The 18,433-nt window shown below is 40.6% G+C and overlaps 1 protein-coding gene across 1 annotated transcript in view; it reads left to right on the top strand.

Moving 5' to 3' along the window:
* Positions 1 to 237: 237 nt before the first annotated feature.
* LOC138879510 (uncharacterized) overlaps positions 238 to 18,433 on the top strand; it is a 41,977-nt gene continuing 23,781 nt past the window's right edge. The window contains exon 1 of the mRNA XM_070159125.1: positions 238 to 952. Within this exon, the coding sequence (XP_070015226.1) occupies positions 238 to 952 (715 nt within the window). The remainder of the gene's footprint in view (positions 953 to 18,433) is intronic.

Raw genomic sequence — 18,433 nt, 5'->3', positions numbered from 1 at the left:
CATTTCCTACCAGTAAAGACGACAGATTCTGCAGAGCAGTATCCGCAGTTGTACATCACAGAAATAGTCTGATTGCATGGTACTCCAGTTTCAATCATATCTGACAGAGGCCCTCAGTTCACAGCACTTTTTTGGCAGGCATTTCAGAAAAGATTAGGTACCAAGGTCAATTTGAGCACCGCTTTCCATCCATAGACCGATGGTCAGGCAGAAAGGACCATTCAGACTCTCGAAGATATGTTGCGAGCATGTGTTATAGATTTTGGAGGTAATTGGGATGATCACTTGCCACTTATAAAATTTGCTTACAATAACAGCTATCAGGCTAGCGTTGGTATGGCTCCTTATGACGCGTTGTATGGGCAAAGATGTAGGTCTCCAGTGTGTTGGTTTGAACCAGCAGAGGTGCCATTGATTAGTCCAGAGTTTGTTTGTGTGGCCTTAGAGAAAGTCCTGCTAATCAGAGAAAGACTGAAAGCGGCTCAGAGTCGTCAAAAGTCTTATTCTGACAAGAGGCATCGTGACTTAGAGTTCATGGTTGGTGATAAGGTATTTTTGAAAGTTTCACCAATGAAAGGAGTTATGAGGTTTGGTAAGAAAGGGAAACTTAGCCTAGATTTATCGGAAATTCTAGAAAAGAAAGGAAACGTGGCTTATAAGCTAGCGCTACCCATTGAGTTATCCTCTATTCATCCTATCTTTCATGTGTCTAAGCTTCGAAAGTACATTCATGATGAGTCGCATATAATACCTGCCGATACCATAGAAATTAAAGAAGGCTTGACTTATGAAGAAGTACCTATAGAAATTCTCGATAGGCAAGTAAGAAAGTTGAGAACAAAAGATATAGCATCGGTAAAAGTTTTGTGGAGTAATCATGATTCAAAAGAGGCTACGTGGGAGGTTGAGGAAGATATGAGAAAGAAATATCCATATTTATTTGAGGAAAAAGGTATGTGAACCTAAGTTTGGTTTGACATTTATATTTCATTTATTAAATACAAGTTAGCAAGTTTTTCTGCCCTTCCTAGATTATACCTAGTTGTTGTAGTAATTTAGTTTATGCCATAGTAAATTTAATTCATTAAAGTGATTTACTTGTGCTAGAGTTGTTGTGCTTTAGATTCTTGTTAGTTATTGTGGTACCTCCTTGTCGGAGTGTGAATAATTAATTTATGAGCTGTGTATGGTACCTATGAATGACCTGTTATGGTATATTTGGTTTTTGTTGATGCGGTTGTGGTATTTGTGACATGGATATTTTTTTTGGATAGTCCAATTTACAAGAGAAACTCTGCCGAAATTTTTGAAAATTTAGGAAGTTAACCAAAATTTTGAGTCCCTTGGAAGAATCGGTAGTGCTAAGAAAACTTAAGAGGTTCAAGGACCTAAGGGATGATTGTTAGCTTAAGGATAAGGCCCTAGCAACATTCGAGGACGAATGTTTTTAAGGAGGGAAGATTGTAACACTCCTCAAATTTTTAAAAGTTTCGAGACACACTAACTATAGAAATAAATTATTACCATTTTTATTATTTTTATCTTGCCTATAGGAATATATATATATATATATATATAATTGGATATACAATTAGAGAAATATTAATAGTTTTAATATTGTTAATTATTAAAGGTGGGTATCATTAATTATTAGTTAAGTTAACCCAAAAAAAAGGGAAAAAAAAGGAAGCACGTGCCTTGTGGAATGCAAGACTTTAAGTAAAGTCTTGCACCAAAACAAGACAGAATGCAGCTTATACCAAAAAGCAAAAACAGAACGTTGTTCTTTTACGCAGCAATCGCAAGGCACGCAGGAACAAAAAGAAAATTCTACGGTTCTATACAAATCACTAATTTTTGAACTCGCGTATATAAAATTCTCTATTGTCAATTACTCTACAATAGTAATAAGTAATAATAGAATAGTTAATTCCCTTCTTTCTCTATATCAACAGTAAAGTTCCGTGTTTAGGTGCGAAACTTTAAAATTAATTAAAATGCATTGGTTGTTGTAGAATCGATTGTTTGACGGGTATAAATTGGACTGAGGTCTACGTATTGGCTCGAGAAGTTTTGAGGTGAGTTGATATAACCCTGTTTTAATTAACTCACAAAAGCACGCATACAAGGTGTTTGATGAATTGCTTAAAAGAGTTTATATTTACTTAATTGGAGCGAGTGAGTACCTATTAACTTAGAATTGTTCTAGCAAAAGTTCAGATGATTTATTATGATATGTGCATAAATTTTCAGATTTTTGTGTTATTCTTATATGCTATTTTTCATGTTGAAAATTTATGAAGAAGTAAGTGTAAGCATGTGATTTTTGACCCTCCCCGAGAATTTTCACATTTTTAGCGTGAATATGTGAAATTGGGTCTAGTATAGCTATTTTAACTATTTTTACTTTATTTCGTTGCAAAAAGAAATTTTCAAAAAAATATATATATAAATTTTAGTTTATGTATCTCTCATAAACTTGAAAAATACAAAAAAATGTACTTTATTTTGGTACTTTATATAAATTCAAAAATTACAAAAAATATATAGTTCTATTAATGTTTGCAGTCATTATAATTTTGAAAAATACAAAAAATATTACTTCATATTTTTGTCTTTATTAAAAAAACGAAAATTACAAAAATAGTTTTATTAATATTTTGTATCTATTTTAAATCTTGAAAAAATATTTTAAAAGAAATATAGTTTTGTTTGAATACTAGTCTTATTTTTGGTAGTTATTTTGCTTACATAGGACTAGTTAAGAAACGTTTTCCTATTTCTCGGGTACGGGCAAAAGAATAATATTCGGGTTCAAACTACCCGGTTTTAGGCCTAATTTCGGACCTAGCCCATAATAAACCGTGTCCAGGATACATGGGGAACCCCACCACGCGTGGGGGACACAAACCTTGAACCCCACCACGCGTGGGCTCATTTTTTGGGGCAAACCCATCAAATACACGGACGAAGGCCAAAGGAAAGGGGACTTTTTTGAATTTTTGGAAAAGGGTACTGTACATCTTTTTCTTCAAAAGAAGAAGAAGAAACCCTACGAAAACCAGAAAAACCCTACTATCGAAGACTGCTCCAAAAACCACCGGCTCCCTCCATCCCTTCCGGCAGCCCTCCCGCACCAATCCGGCACCTGCTCGTCGACCACCTGCTCCAACGGACCACCCTCCTCCTCCCAGCTCCACCATCATCACTACCCAGTCCGACGAGTAGCAGCAGCGTCGTCACCTCCACTGTCCGAACACCACCCTGTCACCTTCCCCCAGCACCACGACCAATAGCAACAACCTAACCTCGTCGTCAACCTCCAACTCCATTCCTTACCAGTCCGTCACCTTCCCCCAGCACCACGACCAACAGCAACAACCTAACCTCACGTCCGAATCACTGTTCATCTTCTTCCTCTTTGGAAGAAGATCAAAAACCCTAGCTCCGTCAAACAACCAAACGGGCTCGTCGACCACTGCTCGTCGCAACCATTCCATCACCTACACCACGACCCTTCCACCTCCGTTAATGATCCCTACCCCAAAACCGACCTGCCTCACGACCACCGGACCCCCGTTGAGCAGCAGCTGTTGCTGCTGCTGTTGCGTCACACTCCCAAATGTCCCCTCGCACCCCAGCAACACCCAAACAACCACCCGTCAAGCAGCAGCCATCGCTGTTGCGTCGTCCAAACACCCCCTTCGTCACTGCCCCGACGACCACTGCTGTTCGTCGTCCCCATGTCCAGCGATGCCTCCGGCCATTAAAAACTGCCCGTTGACCCCACAGTCGTCAACCAAACAGTCCGTCAGTGAGGTCGAATTGAAGTCGAGTTCCAGTCCAAAAGTTGAGTCGAGGTCCGGTTCGTTGAGTTTGTTCCGGGGTTTCGTTGTTGTTCCTCGTTCAGTGAAGTCCAGCTTGAGTCCCGTCGGGGTCGTGTTTGTCGTTCTGAGGTTGTCGAAGTTCAAAGGTTATTGTTCTTCATCCTTTGTTTAATTTCGTTCATTTCGTATATTATGGTTCAAGGCGAATGAGAGTATTGATGAATGTCAACAATGCAATTTTTGTTGTTGTGTTAAAAATGTTTATTCTATGTTTAGTTACTGCATGCCCAAAGTAAGTGTGAGCATATGAACGAGTTTATTCTATTTTTTCATTTTTACCATGGATGTTATTACCTGTTAGAATCGTTGTTTTTTTGTTTAACCTCGGATGATTTCATTAGTAGAAAATCGTAGTTGCCTTAAGTTTGCCCTCAAATAATAAAAACGAGACGAGCTTCGCCAAATAAAAATGTACAGATTGCGTAGCCCTCACAAAATATATGTATTAAATACTTAGATTCCGGGACGGGCCGTTTAGCAAATCTCACGGCCCCACCCAAAAATAACAATGCGCTAGTTGCTTTAGGCGTGCCTTTAAAAATGTTATCTCCCTAAACTCGGGTGCACATTTATGTGACCCAAATCCAAATCTCAACGAAGTTGAAATGTGTCTCTAAAGTCGCGGGTACATTAATTGTAACGTGGTTCGAGATGCATGTCCACGACGTTGCAAATTCCTTTAAAAATAAGAATGAGATGAGCCTCGCCAAATAAAAAATACAAAGTTGCGGGGCCCTCTAAATGTATATATATTAAAACACTTAGAATTCGGGACAGGCCGTTTAGCGAATTTTACGGCCTTCCCCAAAATAACAATACGCTAGTCGCTTTAGGCGCGCCTTTAATAATTCAATTTCCTTAAACTCGGGTGCACATTGATGTGACCCAAATCCAAATCTCAACGGAGTCAAAGTGTGTCGACGACCACGGGTACATTGATTGTAACGTGGTTCGAGATACATTTTCACAACGTTGCAATTCTTGATAAAAACAGTAAATGATAAAAGCGGTTAAAAGTTAAATTTTGCACATAAGTTCACACTTGTATAAAATCAGATAATCAAGCCGAATATAACAGTTGAGCGACCGTGCTAGAACCACGGAACTCGGGAATGCCTAACACCTTCTCCCGGGTTAACAGAATTCCTTATCCGGATTTCTGGTACGCAGACTGTAATATAGAGTCATTATTTTCCTCGATTCGGGATTAAAATTGGTGACTTGGGACACCCTAAATCTCCCAAGTGGCGACTCTGAAATAATTAAACCAATCCCGTTTCGATTGTCCTTTAATTGGAAAAAACTCCCTTGCGCCCTCGCGGGTGCGTAAAAAGGAGGTGTGACAGCTCTGGCGACTCTGCTGGGGAAAAGCCCAGAACCACTGGTTCAGGGTTAAGAATTCGAGCTTAGAATAATTGTTATTATTTGGCTTTATTTATTATCTGATTATTACATGTTTTGAGCCTAATGTGCTAAATGCTGCTTTTACCACTTTGATATTATTTGAACTGTATATAAACTGTGCCGAAACCTTTCTCTTCTTACCTCCGGGGATGTGCTTACTGGTTGAGACTCCCTATTCTGTTAGTGTCATACCCTGAATAAAAGAGGCTCGGAAAGTTTCTAAGCCGGCTGGCCTTTTGGTTCCCGGAAAGGAGCTCCTTCCTCAGCTCGAGTTGTCCGCTCGGGTACACTGTCTAGAACACCGACCCAGGTTTTTGAACCTAGTATAACAAAGCCACATGCCGGATCCCTAGTAGGAACGTTTATTTGCATCATGTGCATTTGACTTAGGGGACTCAACATAGGGGTTGGGTCCGTCTAGGACAAGCAACCTGAAAATAATAGACCATCTTATGGCATCCTATGTGCTACATGTTGTATTTATTCAAGGGTGAATGAGTCATTTGGCGGATCAATGATATTTGCGGACAAATGACACTCCTTATCATGCTGATCACGTCAAATAAGAAAGTTGCACGACTTTTTTAGATAAGCATGTTATTATGTTAATTAAGCACATGGGGAACATTGTGGAATTCAAGAAGTCTTGGAATTCCCTATGTCCCCCATGCTTCACATGTTGGGAAAAGCGCATGGGGAACAGTTGCGGAATCCAAGATGTCTTGGAAATCCTTATGTTTCCCATGCCACATTTTTGAAAATAATAATAAACATAAAAAAATATATATATATACATATAAAAAAGAAAAAAAAAGCATGAAAATTAAAAAGATTTTGTATATTGTCATCATTTTCCACATATTAGAAAACCGTGAAAGAGTCCGAGTAGAGTCGTAGCTCTGCCAAAATTTTGAGAAAATGAAAAAAAATGTGTCTTATTAAGTTTGTTTTATTAGCAAGCCTTGTTTTGAAAAATGTCAAAAGTCCAAAAAGTCCAATAAGTTTTATTATGTTATAAAAAAAAAGGGGAGTCGGGCGTTGAAAGTGGTTTTATTATTGCAAATATATATATAAAAAAATCCAAAAGTTTTTCTTTATTTCCAAAAAAATGTATATATATCTTTATCTGTTGCAAGAACATTGGTCTTGCCAAAAGTTTTTAGAATTCCAATTTTCAAAACAGATGATCCAAAAATATTTTCCATTATTGACTTCTTTAGAAAGTCTTTCTAATTGTTTTTCTAAAAAAATAATATATATATATATAATAAAAATATATAATATAAAATAAAAAACAAATCCGAAAATATTTTGATTCTTCTTTCAAAAATTGAAAAGAAAATTCAAAATTCAAAAAAAAACATTTTAGAAGCATTTCTTTTATTAAAGGTAAAATCCCAAAAAAGTATTTTCTTCTTCTTCTTTAGAATAAAAAAAAAAAGCAAATGAAATTCAAAAATATATCTTAGAAGTATTTCTTTCAAAAAAAAAAAAGATCAATCAAAAATCCAAAAAAAAATACTTCATTTCTTCTTTTAAAGTAGTTCTTTCACAAATTCACAAAAAAAAAAAAAGTTAGTTCATCTACTTATTCCTGATTGCCCGAACTACGCGGGTTTGATTCTCACCGGATGTGAGATACGTAGGCAACCCTCATCGGGCCCAACCCCGCCGTTTTGCTAAAAAGCCAAAAACAAACAAATAATAATCATAAAAAAAATATATATGTCAAATTTTAATTTTTGTCATAAAGAAGTCGGGTGACGCTGTTTTATCAAGACATAGCCGAATGTTCCCGAAAGGGACGCCGGAAGGCTGACTTTGCATAAACAGCCACCTTTGGGTCATTTTTTAAGATTTGGTCCGATTGACCCACACCGCCTTAAAAATCTTCGTCCCCGAGACGTTGACAGGCCTTGTTTGCAGTATTGGGTTTCCTATTTTCGAAAAACAATAAAAGAGTCATAACTATGTCAGGAGATGCTGTTTGTCATAAATAGCCGAATGTTCCCGAAAGGGACGCCGGAAGGCTGACTTTGCATAAACAACCACTTTTTGGGTCATGTCTAGGAGTTTGGTCTAGTTGACCCACACAGCCTTAAAAAGCTTCGTCCCCGAGACGCTGAAGGATCGTGTTTTGCAACACCAAGTTTTTATTATAATTTGAAAAAAAAAGAGTCGACGGTCAGGGGAATACCGTTCAAATTTTGTCATAATAAGCCGAGTCAGCTTCGGCCGCGTCTTAAACCGTTCTTGCCGAAATAGCCTTAGAGTATCTTTCAGTTGTCGAAAGGTTATTTTCGTAAAAGAATGGACAAGTTTGTAAAGTGTCAAAATAATCCTCCCCGACCTCAAAATTCGTGTGAAAATTGGAAGGGGCCACATTTGCAAAAATAACTATTTGGTTGCATTTGTCGAACAGAGAAAGGGAGCTAGCCTTTTGTTTTTGAGTTTATAAATCTCTTGATTAGAATAACGTGGGTTGCTTGAGTTTCAAGTTTGTAGGTCATCTTCAAACCTTTGAAACTCAGTTTGTTCTAATATGAAAATTGAAAAATGTTTACTGTTGTTTATCTTTTATTGGTCCGAACTACGCAAGGTCTGATTCACGCGGGGACGTGATACGTAGGCAATCTCCATAAGATTCGACCACCACTAAAATAAATAAAAAAAATAAAAAAAAATTATAATAATAAATAAATAAAAGAGAGTGTGGAAGATTTTCAGGGGGCACAATTGTCTAACTGCTTAGGTACATTGTATCTCTGATATATGATTGTATGTCCAATGCCCTAACACTAACGTGATGGCTTCCCTTTGATGTGTCCATATATAGAAAGTGGTTGGTTGTGGTAACTCCTCCCTGCAAAGCAAAATCAAAGGACAATGGCTCAGAACCGCAGAACCGAGTGGGTCGGTACTGATGACCGACAACAATTGATCGAACGGAACAGCGGGTTGGTAGAAGAAGTGAGAATGCTGAGACAGCATGTGGCAGACATGTATCAGGCATGGATAACGGGAAAAGCACCACCCCCTCCACCGCCAAGTCTCTTGAGCTCGGTCATTTCCCAAGCACCCAACACCATAATGGAAGATCCCCCATACTCTCCATCCCAACCCACTTATGGCAGCTTTCCCAGCTACCCGAGTAGCTCCATCACTCCTCAATGCTTCTCCGCTCCCCAACACCACTTCTTTCCCCTCCATACTTCACTTTCCAGGCACCCGGCTCCACTAGATTCAGGAAGAAGGTAACAACCCTAGATGTCATGTAGCCTCCTGATTATAAATGTGGCGCGCTACACATCCATAATCAAGACTCTACTAGACACGGCTCATAGACAACCCCTAGGACAGACTTGCTCTGATACCAAGTTTGTCACGACCCAAACTGAAGGGCCATGACTAGCACCCGACCACACTTGCCGAGCACCAACGTACATTTCATCTAACCTTCATTATTATCTTTTAAGGCTAAAGAGATCAATATAAATGGTAGACCTAGATCATGGACAACCAGCAATAAAATATGACGGCATGAACATACATAGCAGGGGATGACCAGACAATCAAGAAACTACATATAAGGTATGAGCTACCACGCTACTATGAAAGACTATACAACAAAAACTAGCCGACAAGGCATACCAAACTATACATGAGCCGACACCTGTCTATGAGCCTCTAAAAGAACATAAGTGTTGCAACATAGCCGGAACAGGGCCCCGACATACCCATAATGTCTATAACAAAAATTGCATACCAAGACCAAGGCAAGTCCGGAGAAGGGATCTCGCCAATCACCGCTGAACTGGACAGTCTACTGTGGTGGGGGAGCTGCACCTGTCTGTCTATCAGGACCTGCAGCACGACATGCAGCGTCCACAAATAAAAGGACGTCAGTACGAATAAAGTACTGAGTATGTAAGGCAAGGAACCATAAATACGATCAGTAATGTAAGCAAGGATAAAGAATATACCACCTGTAACATCTTAGTACCTCTGAGGGCTACTTACATGAAATGCATGATACATATGTATAAATACATAAACCTTTAAAGCATTCGCCTCTGTGGGCATCATCATCATCATATCGTACCCGGCCATAATAGGCTCGGTAGAATCGTACCCGGCCACGTGGAGCTCGGTAAAACCCAACTGATCAGTGGTTGCACAATAGGTGCCGTACCCGGCCAACTATAGCGTGGCTCGGTAGAGTAAAATAGATACATATATATAATGCATGCTCGACTCATGGAATCACATTCTAAACCTTTCAGAGTGACGTAAGGTCGGTATCCTCTGTACACGTTATTAGGACTAACTCTTCACTATGAACCTTATAAGAATCAGGAAGTACCAATAACATTGATAACATAAGAATAAGAGAAGCAACATTAACATCAATCGTTCTATAAGAGGGAAAACAATGTAAGTACTGCTAGCTTCTAAGAGTAGAGTATCTTTGGAAGCTCGTTCATTACATTATGTACAATCGGAGTCGTGCAAAAGAAGGAAAGGGATAGCCTCACATACCTTGTATATACTTCCCCAATCTCAAGCTATGCAATTGTCAAAACTCCTTAGTCTACAATAAGAGAAACGATACTATCGTTATCATTTAAGCGTCATAACTATTATGTATCGACCACAACCTATTTTACGATGAAACGGACAGCACCTCCCCTATATATATGACCTCACACCATTCAAAATAGTCACCAAACAGCCCAAACAACATCAATAATAAACATATTGAGCCTCCCAATATAGTCCACACACAGCCTAATCACTCCATACATACGACGACCACCGTAGTCGTGTCAAACAATCTGGAAATGTTACGAATAACTATCAGCCCATAACCCTACATATATATGGTGTTTCCCCACACCCTTCCTCCTCCAAAACTCCACAAGATAGTAGTAAAATACGCAGCCCAACAACAACGCAAAACAGTCCACAAAACAATAACATTACTACCAAACCTTTCGATATATATCTCACAAGTTCTAGCTTCAATGGCTTAGCCGCAACTTGGATAATCTTAAATACATATAGAGTAAGAGGTTCCTTACCTTTATACAGAAATAACAACTCCAATTTGACCTTAAATTTCCATGAAATATCCCTCCAATGCTGCCACACAACAAAAAAAACGAAACTAGCGATCAATTAGTGTTTTTCGGCACTAGAATCACTTTAGAAGGCTTGAAATCACCTAGGATTGATATTAAGAACATGAGGGAGTATTTACAGAACATAAACCCTTTAAAACAACCTCCCACACGGGCTGGAACGACACAAAAATGAGCAACAACAAGAAGAACAAGAGACTTACTAGCGCCACGGAATTCCCGACACTTGATTTGTGTTGTTTGCCCTTTTTTGGGTCTTGAATCTTGAGAGAACCTTGAGAGGATGTTCCTAGGGTTCTAAGGTCTGAAAATAGTGAAAAGAAATGACTTAAAACGGGTTGGAGTCATCCTATATAGGTCCAAATATCTTAAACCGACTTAGTGGGCCCCATAGAGAGGTGCTTGGCGCAGTCTTGCAAAAACGCGAATATCTCTCTACTCCGAGATCGTATCGATGAACGGTTTAATGCGTTGGAAACTAGACTCATAGATCTTTAATTTGGTGGGTAGATCACCCCGTAATTCCTTGTAAATTATGAGAAAAGATTAGAAACATTTGACCTAATGTTTAAGTAAAATTATGAACCTAAGTTGCGACAACTTTTGTCGACTTTTGTTTCATAACTCGTTTGACTTCAAGACTTATGATACGGATATTATATGATTAAAATACCTTAATAAATGACCTCTTGAGTGTATTAAGCACCGCTAGATTACCTGAAAATACGAGTTACAACATCCTTGATTCGTTTAACTTCTAATACTGGTTAATCACCCTTATACACTCTTGTATCACTTAAGACCAATAGGATTGACTTCTTATAATCTCAAAGATAATTCCTTCTTGGATTTATGTTAACTAATATATGGCATGAACTAACACATGTGGATATGGGTTGTAACACCCTCCCCCCCTTAGGAACATTCGTCCTCGAATGTAAGGGTTTATGGGGAGTTTAAATCATCGTGGATTCCAATGGAAATTTCCGATCAATTTTCCCCTATAAAATGGTCACTAGCAAAACTTGCATGTAATTAAGCCCAACATATGGCTTCACAAGGCTACACAAAGCATTATGCGTATTTACATTATCTACATATCACCATTTTGTATTAAGGAGGAGTATTCTCAAATTATTGCTTACCTCATAGAGCCGTTTCTTCTTCCAATGTATCCTGTCTTCCACCAGCATCCTTGTTATCTTCATTCTGGAATAAGTAAGGGTATTTTGACTTCATCTCCTTTTCTGCTTCCCATGTCATTTCTTCCATATTTTTGTTCCTCCACAATACTTTGACGGAAGCTACATCTTTTGTTCTCAGCTTGCGGACTTGCCGATCTAATATCGCCACTGGCACTTCTTCATATGATAGGTCCTTTGTAACTTGTACATCTTTGATAGGGACGACTCGAGAAGGGTCTCCAATACATTTTCTCAACATAGATACATGGAATACCGGGTGGACAAATTCCAATTCGGATGGCAATTCTAACTCATAAGCAACCTGTCCAATCCGTCGAAGAATTTTATACGGCCCGATATACCTTGGACTCAGCTTACCTTTCTTCCCAAAATGCATAATACCCTTCATTGGTGAGATCCTCAGGAAAACCCAATCACCAACCTCAAACTCTAGATCACGACGTCGGACATCAGAATAAGATTTTTGCCTGCTTTGTGCCGTCCTCAATCGCTCCTGTATCACTTTCACCTTCTCAATAGCTTGGTGAATCAAATCTGGCCCATATAATTCTGTTTCACCGACTTCGAACCATCCAACTGGTGATCTACATCTCCTCCCGTATAGTGCCTCGTATGGGGCCATTTTAATACTGGAATGGTAGCTATTGTTATAGGCGAATTCTATGAGTGGAAGATGATCATCCCAATTCCCCTTAAAATCTAGAACACATGCTCGTAGCATATCTTCCAGTGTCTGAATGGTACGTTCAGCCTGTCCGTCAGTCTGCGGATGAAATGCAGTGCTGAGATTTACTTGTGTGCCTAAACCCTTCTGGAAAGACCTCCAAAAGTTAGCCGTAAATTGAGCTCCTCGGTCTGATATAATAGATATGGGCACACCATGAAGCCTAACAATCTCCTTGATATACAACTTTGCATAATCTTCAGCCGCGTAAGTTGTCTTCACTGGCAGAAAATGGGCACATTTTGTAAGTCGATCAATTATCACCCAGATGGAGTCAAACTTATGATAAGAGCGAGGTAATCCAATAATGAAGTCCATATTAATCACCTCCCACTTCCAGGTCGGAATCTCTATATTTTGAAGCAATCCACCGGGTTTCTGATGTTCTATCTTTACTTGTTGACAATTGGGACACTGGGCTACAAATTCAGCAATAGACTTCTTCATATTATCCCACCAATACTGCTCCTTGACATCATGATACATCTTTGTCGAGCCGGGATGGATGGAATATCGGGATTGATGAATCTCATTCATAATCTTCTCTCGCAACCCTGCCACATTAGGCACACACAATCGGCTCTGGTATCTCAGTGCCCCATCTTTTCCGATCCTAAAAGCCATACTTTTACACTGTTGAATGCTTTCTCTTAATCGTACTAAGATAGGATCTTCATATTGTCGTGCTTTTACCTCGGCTACCAAAGATGATTCTGATGTATTCTGTACAGTAACACCTCCGTCATCAGAGTCTAACAATCTGATTCTCATATTGGCTAGCTGATGAAGCTCTTTAATCAACCCCCATCTACCTGCCTCAATATGTACTAAGCTTCCCATTGATTTACGGCTGAGAGCGTCTGCCACAACATTGGCTTTACCGGGATGATACAATATCTCGACGTCGTAGTCTTTCAATAATTCAAGCCACCTACGCTGCCTCAAATTCAACTCTTTCTGCTTGAAGATGTATTGTAAACTCTTGTGATCTGTGTAGATGTCAACATGGACGCCGTATAAGTAGTGCCGCCATATCTTCAAAGCATATATTACTGCAGCCAATTCCAAATCATGGGTTGGATAATTCTTTTCATGCTTCTTCAATTGTCTTGATGCATAAGCAATCACATTCCCATGCTGCATCAATACGCACCCCAAACCTATACCTGAGGCATCACAATATACCACATAACCTTCTGTTCCTTCAGGAAGAGTGAGCACTGGTGCAGATGTCAATCGATTCTTCAACTCCTGAAAACTACGTTCACAAGTGTCAGACCACTGGAATTTGGTAGCTTTTTGTGTTAACTTAGTCAATGGTGATGATATAGAGGAAAATCCTTCTACAAACCGCCTATAATATCCTGCTAGCCCTAGGAAGCTGCGGACTTCTGATGGTGTTGTAGGTCTCGGCCAATTCTTTACTGCATCGATCTTCTGAGTGTCGACACTAATACCCTCATCAGATATCACATGGCCAAGGAATGCTACTGAGTTCAGCCAGAATTCACATTTGGAGAGCTTAGCATATAACTTACGATCCTGAAGCGTCTGTAATACTATCCGCAAGTGGCCCGCATGTTCCACCTCCGAACGAGAATACACTAGAATGTCATCAATGAATACAATCACGAACACATCAAGATAGGGCCTGAATATAGTATTCATGAGATCCATAAAAGCTGCTGGGGCATTTGTTAGCCCGAACGACATCACCAAGAACTCAAAGTGCCCATATCTTGTCCGGAAGGCCGTCTTTGGAATATCCTTCTCCCTAACCCTCACCTGATGATACCCTGAACGTAAATCAATCTTAGAGAAATACTTGGCACCCTGGAGTTGGTCAAACAGGTCATCAATTCTTGGAAGTGGATACTTGTTCTTTATAGTAGACTTATTCAACTGTCGATAGTCGATACACATCCGTAACGACCCGTCTTTCTTCCGCACGAATAGGACTGGTGCACCCCAAGGTGAAGTGCTAGGCCTAATAAAGCCCTTATCCAGCAAGTCCTTCAACTGCACCTTCAACTCTCGCAACTCTGTCGGGGCCATTCTGTATGGAGGAATAGAGATCGGTTGAGTGTCAGGCAACACATCAATGCTAAACTCAATCTCCCTTTCAGGAGGAAGGCCTGGGAGTTCATCTGGGAAAACATCTGGGAATTCGTTAACCACAGGGATTGATTGTAAAGTAGGCGGTTTCGCCTCCGCATCCCTAACGCGAACGAGATGATAAATGTAACCTTTTGAGATCATTTTCCTTGCCTTAAGATAGGAAATAAACCTACCTTTCGGTGTAGCAATGTTCCCTTTCCATTCAATGACGGGTTCACCCGGAAATTGGAACCTAACCATCTTCGTACGACAGTCAACATTTGCATAGCATGAGGCCAACCAGTCCATTCCCATTATCACATCAAAATCAACCATTTCTAACTCAAATAAATTTGCCGAGGTTTGACGACTACAAATCATCACAGTGCAACCTCTATATACCCTTCTAGCAATCACAGAATCTCCTATCGGAGTAGATACCACGAGGGGTTTACTTATCAATTCAGGTTCAATGCCAAACTTATTAGCCACAAAGGGTGTAACATATGATAATGTAGATCCCGGATCAATCAAGCGCATATACATCATAAGAAAATACAGATATAATACCTGTAACAACATCTGGAGACGACTCGAGATCCTGTCGACCTACTAGAGCATAGGTTCGATTTTGAGCACCACTCGAACTCGGCACTGCACCTCTACCCCTACCACGACCTGTCGACTGCTGAAAACCCCGTGCTGGAGGTCGAACTGATGAGGAAGAACCAGACACAGATCCAGTCGGCTGAGCCATACCATCACCTCCTCTATTAGGACAATCCCGCATCATATGGCCAGGCTGCCCGCACGAATAGCATGCATCAGAACCTCGACGACACAGTCCAAAGTGGGCCTTGCCGCACTGATCACAATGTGGTGTTGGGGGTCTCATCTGACTAGTATCCCTGTGATGTTGCGAGCCAGATGCCCGCGAACTCTGACCTGGACCAGAATAGGATCGATCATATCGAGGCCTCTGAAACTGTGGAGGAGCACTAGCTACAGGTGGCGCCGAACTCCTCGAAAACTGTGGCCTGATGCGGCCTCTGAAGTCATCAGAATACCCTGCAAATCTCGCCCTCTTATGCTGGCCTCTATCCTGCTCCCTAACTGCCCTCTGCTGGCGCTTACGATCCTCTAGGGTCTGGGCATAAGCTTGAATACGGGAAATATCCATGCCCTCCACCAAGGAGGCTGTCGTACACTCATTTATTAGATGTGGTCCCAACCCATTCACGAACATATGCACCCTATCACTCATCTCGGCCACCATATGGGGAGCATACCTTGCCAAAGAATCAAACTGCATACTGTACTCTCGCACACTCATATTACCTTGTCTAAGGTTCAAGAACTTATCAGCTCTAGCTCGTCGTATCTCAACTGGCAAGTAGTGACGAAGAAAGGCCTCAGAAAATTCCTTCCACACAGCTGGAGGAGGGTTCGGACCCCTGGATCTCTCCCAACTATCATACCAGAGAACCGCTAAATCCCGTAGCCGATAAGAAGCCAACTCTACTGCCTCTGTATCACTAACATGCATAACCCGAAGTGTACGATGAACCTGGTCAATAAAAGTCTGTGGGTCCTCCTTGGGGTCTGATCCGGTAAACACTGGAGGGTCTAAATTAATAAAATCACGAACTCTTGTACTAACTGGTTTCTCAGCAGCACCTGTATTCTGCCTCTGAGCCTGAGCAGCTACCAAGCTAGTCAATAACTGCAAAGCACTCTGCATATCCTGGTCTGGAGTGCCAGACGGAGGAACTGGAGGCGCTGGGTGCCTTCTAATATCCTCTGGAGGAGATGGAGTAGATGAGGTATGAGAGGGCATCTCACTTTGAGCCTCACTTTGTCCTGCTCTGACTTGGGGCACCTGACTGGTACCCTCTCCCGCTGCTGTATCAAGCCGTCTACTAATCGTTTGCTTCCAAGTCGAAGGCATCAGTGAAAAAAAATAAGGTGAATATTAGAGACGAACACTTACGACTCAACTCTACGCACGATCTAGATTCAGGAAGAAGGTAACAACCCTAGATGTCATGTAGCCTCCTGATTATAAATGTGGCACGCTACACATCCATAATCAAGACTCTACTAGACACGGCTCATAGACAACCCCTAGGACAGACTTGCTCTGATACCAAGTTTGTCACGACCCAAACTGAAGGGCCATGACTAGCACCCGACCACACTTGCCGAGCACCAACGTACATTTCATCTAACCTTCATTATTATCTTTTAAGGCTAAAGAGATCAATATAAATGGTAGACCTAGATCATGGACAACCAGCAATAAAATATGACGGCATGAACATACATAGCAGGGGATGACCAGACAATCAAGAAACTACATATAAGGTATGAGCTACCACGCTACTATGAAAGACTATACAACAAAAACTAGCCGACAAGGCATACCAAACTATACATGAGCCGACACCTGTCTATGAGCCTCTAAAAGAACATAAGTGTTGCAACATAGCCGGAACAGGGCCCCGACATACCCATAATGTCTATAACAAAAATTGCATACCAAGACCAAGGCAAGTCCGGAGAAGGGATCTCGCCAATCACCGCTGAACTGGACAGTCTACTGTGGTGGGGGAGCTGCACCTGTCTGTCTATCAGGACCTGCAGCACGACATGCAGCGTCCACAAATAAAAGGACGTCAGTACGAATAAAGTACTGAGTATGTAAGGCAAGGAACCATAAATACGATCAGTAATGTAAGCAAGGATAAAGAATATACCACCTGTAACATCTTAGTACCTCTGAGGGCTACTTACATGAAATGCATGATACATATGTATAAATACATAAACCTTTAAAGCATTCGCCTCTGTGGGCATCATCATCATCATATCGTACCCGGCCATAATAGGCTCGGTAGAATCGTACCCGGCCACGTGGAGCTCGGTAAAACCCAACTGATCAGTGGTTGCACAATAGGTGCCGTACCCGGCCAACTATAGCGTGGCTCGGTAGAGTAAAATAGATACATATATATAATGCATGCTCGACTCATGGAATCACATTCTAAACCTTTCGGAGTGACGTAAGGTCGGTATCCTCTGTACACGTTATTAGGACTAACTCTTCACTATGAACCTTATAAGAATCAGGAAGTACCAATAACATTGATAACATAAGAATAAGAGAAGCAACATTAACATCAATCGTTCCATAAGAGGGAAAACAATGTAAGTACTGCTAGCTTCTAAGAGTAGAGTATCTTTGGAAGCTCGTTCATTACATTATGTACAATCGGAGTCGTGCAAAAGAAGGAAAGGGATAGCCTCACATACCTTGTATATACTTCCCCAATCTCAAGCTATGCAATTGTCAAAACTCCTTAGTCTACAATAAGAGAAACGATACTATCGTTATCATTTAAGCGTCATAACTATTATGTATCGACCACAACCTATTTTACGATGAAACGGACAGCACCTCCCCTATATATATGACCTCACACCATTCAAAATAGTCACCAAACAGCCCAAACAACATCAATAATAAACATATTGAGCCTCCCAATATAGTCCACACACAGCCTAATCACTCCATACATACGACGACCACCGTAGTCGTGTCAAACAATCTGGAAATGTTACGAATAACTATCAGCCCATAACCCTACATATATATGGTGTTTCCCCACACCCTTCCTCCTCCAAAACTCCACAAGATAGTAGTAAAATACGCAGCCCAACAACAACGCAAAACAGTCCACAAAACAATAACATTACTACCAAACCTTTCGATATATATCTCACAAGTTCTAGCTTCAATGGCTTAGCCGCAACTTGGATAATCTTAAATACATATAGAGTAAGAGGTTACTTACCTTTATACAGAAAGAACAACTCCAATTTGACCTTAAATTTCCATGAAATATCCCTCCAATGCTGCCACACAACAAAAAAACGAAACTAGCGATCAATTAGTGTTTTTCGGCACTAGAATCA

Source organism: Nicotiana sylvestris, chromosome 10 (assembly GCF_000393655.2).
Source record: "Nicotiana sylvestris chromosome 10, ASM39365v2, whole genome shotgun sequence".
Taxonomy (NCBI): domain Eukaryota; kingdom Viridiplantae; phylum Streptophyta; class Magnoliopsida; order Solanales; family Solanaceae; genus Nicotiana; species Nicotiana sylvestris.
This window is presented reverse-complemented; position numbering and strand designations above follow the sequence as displayed.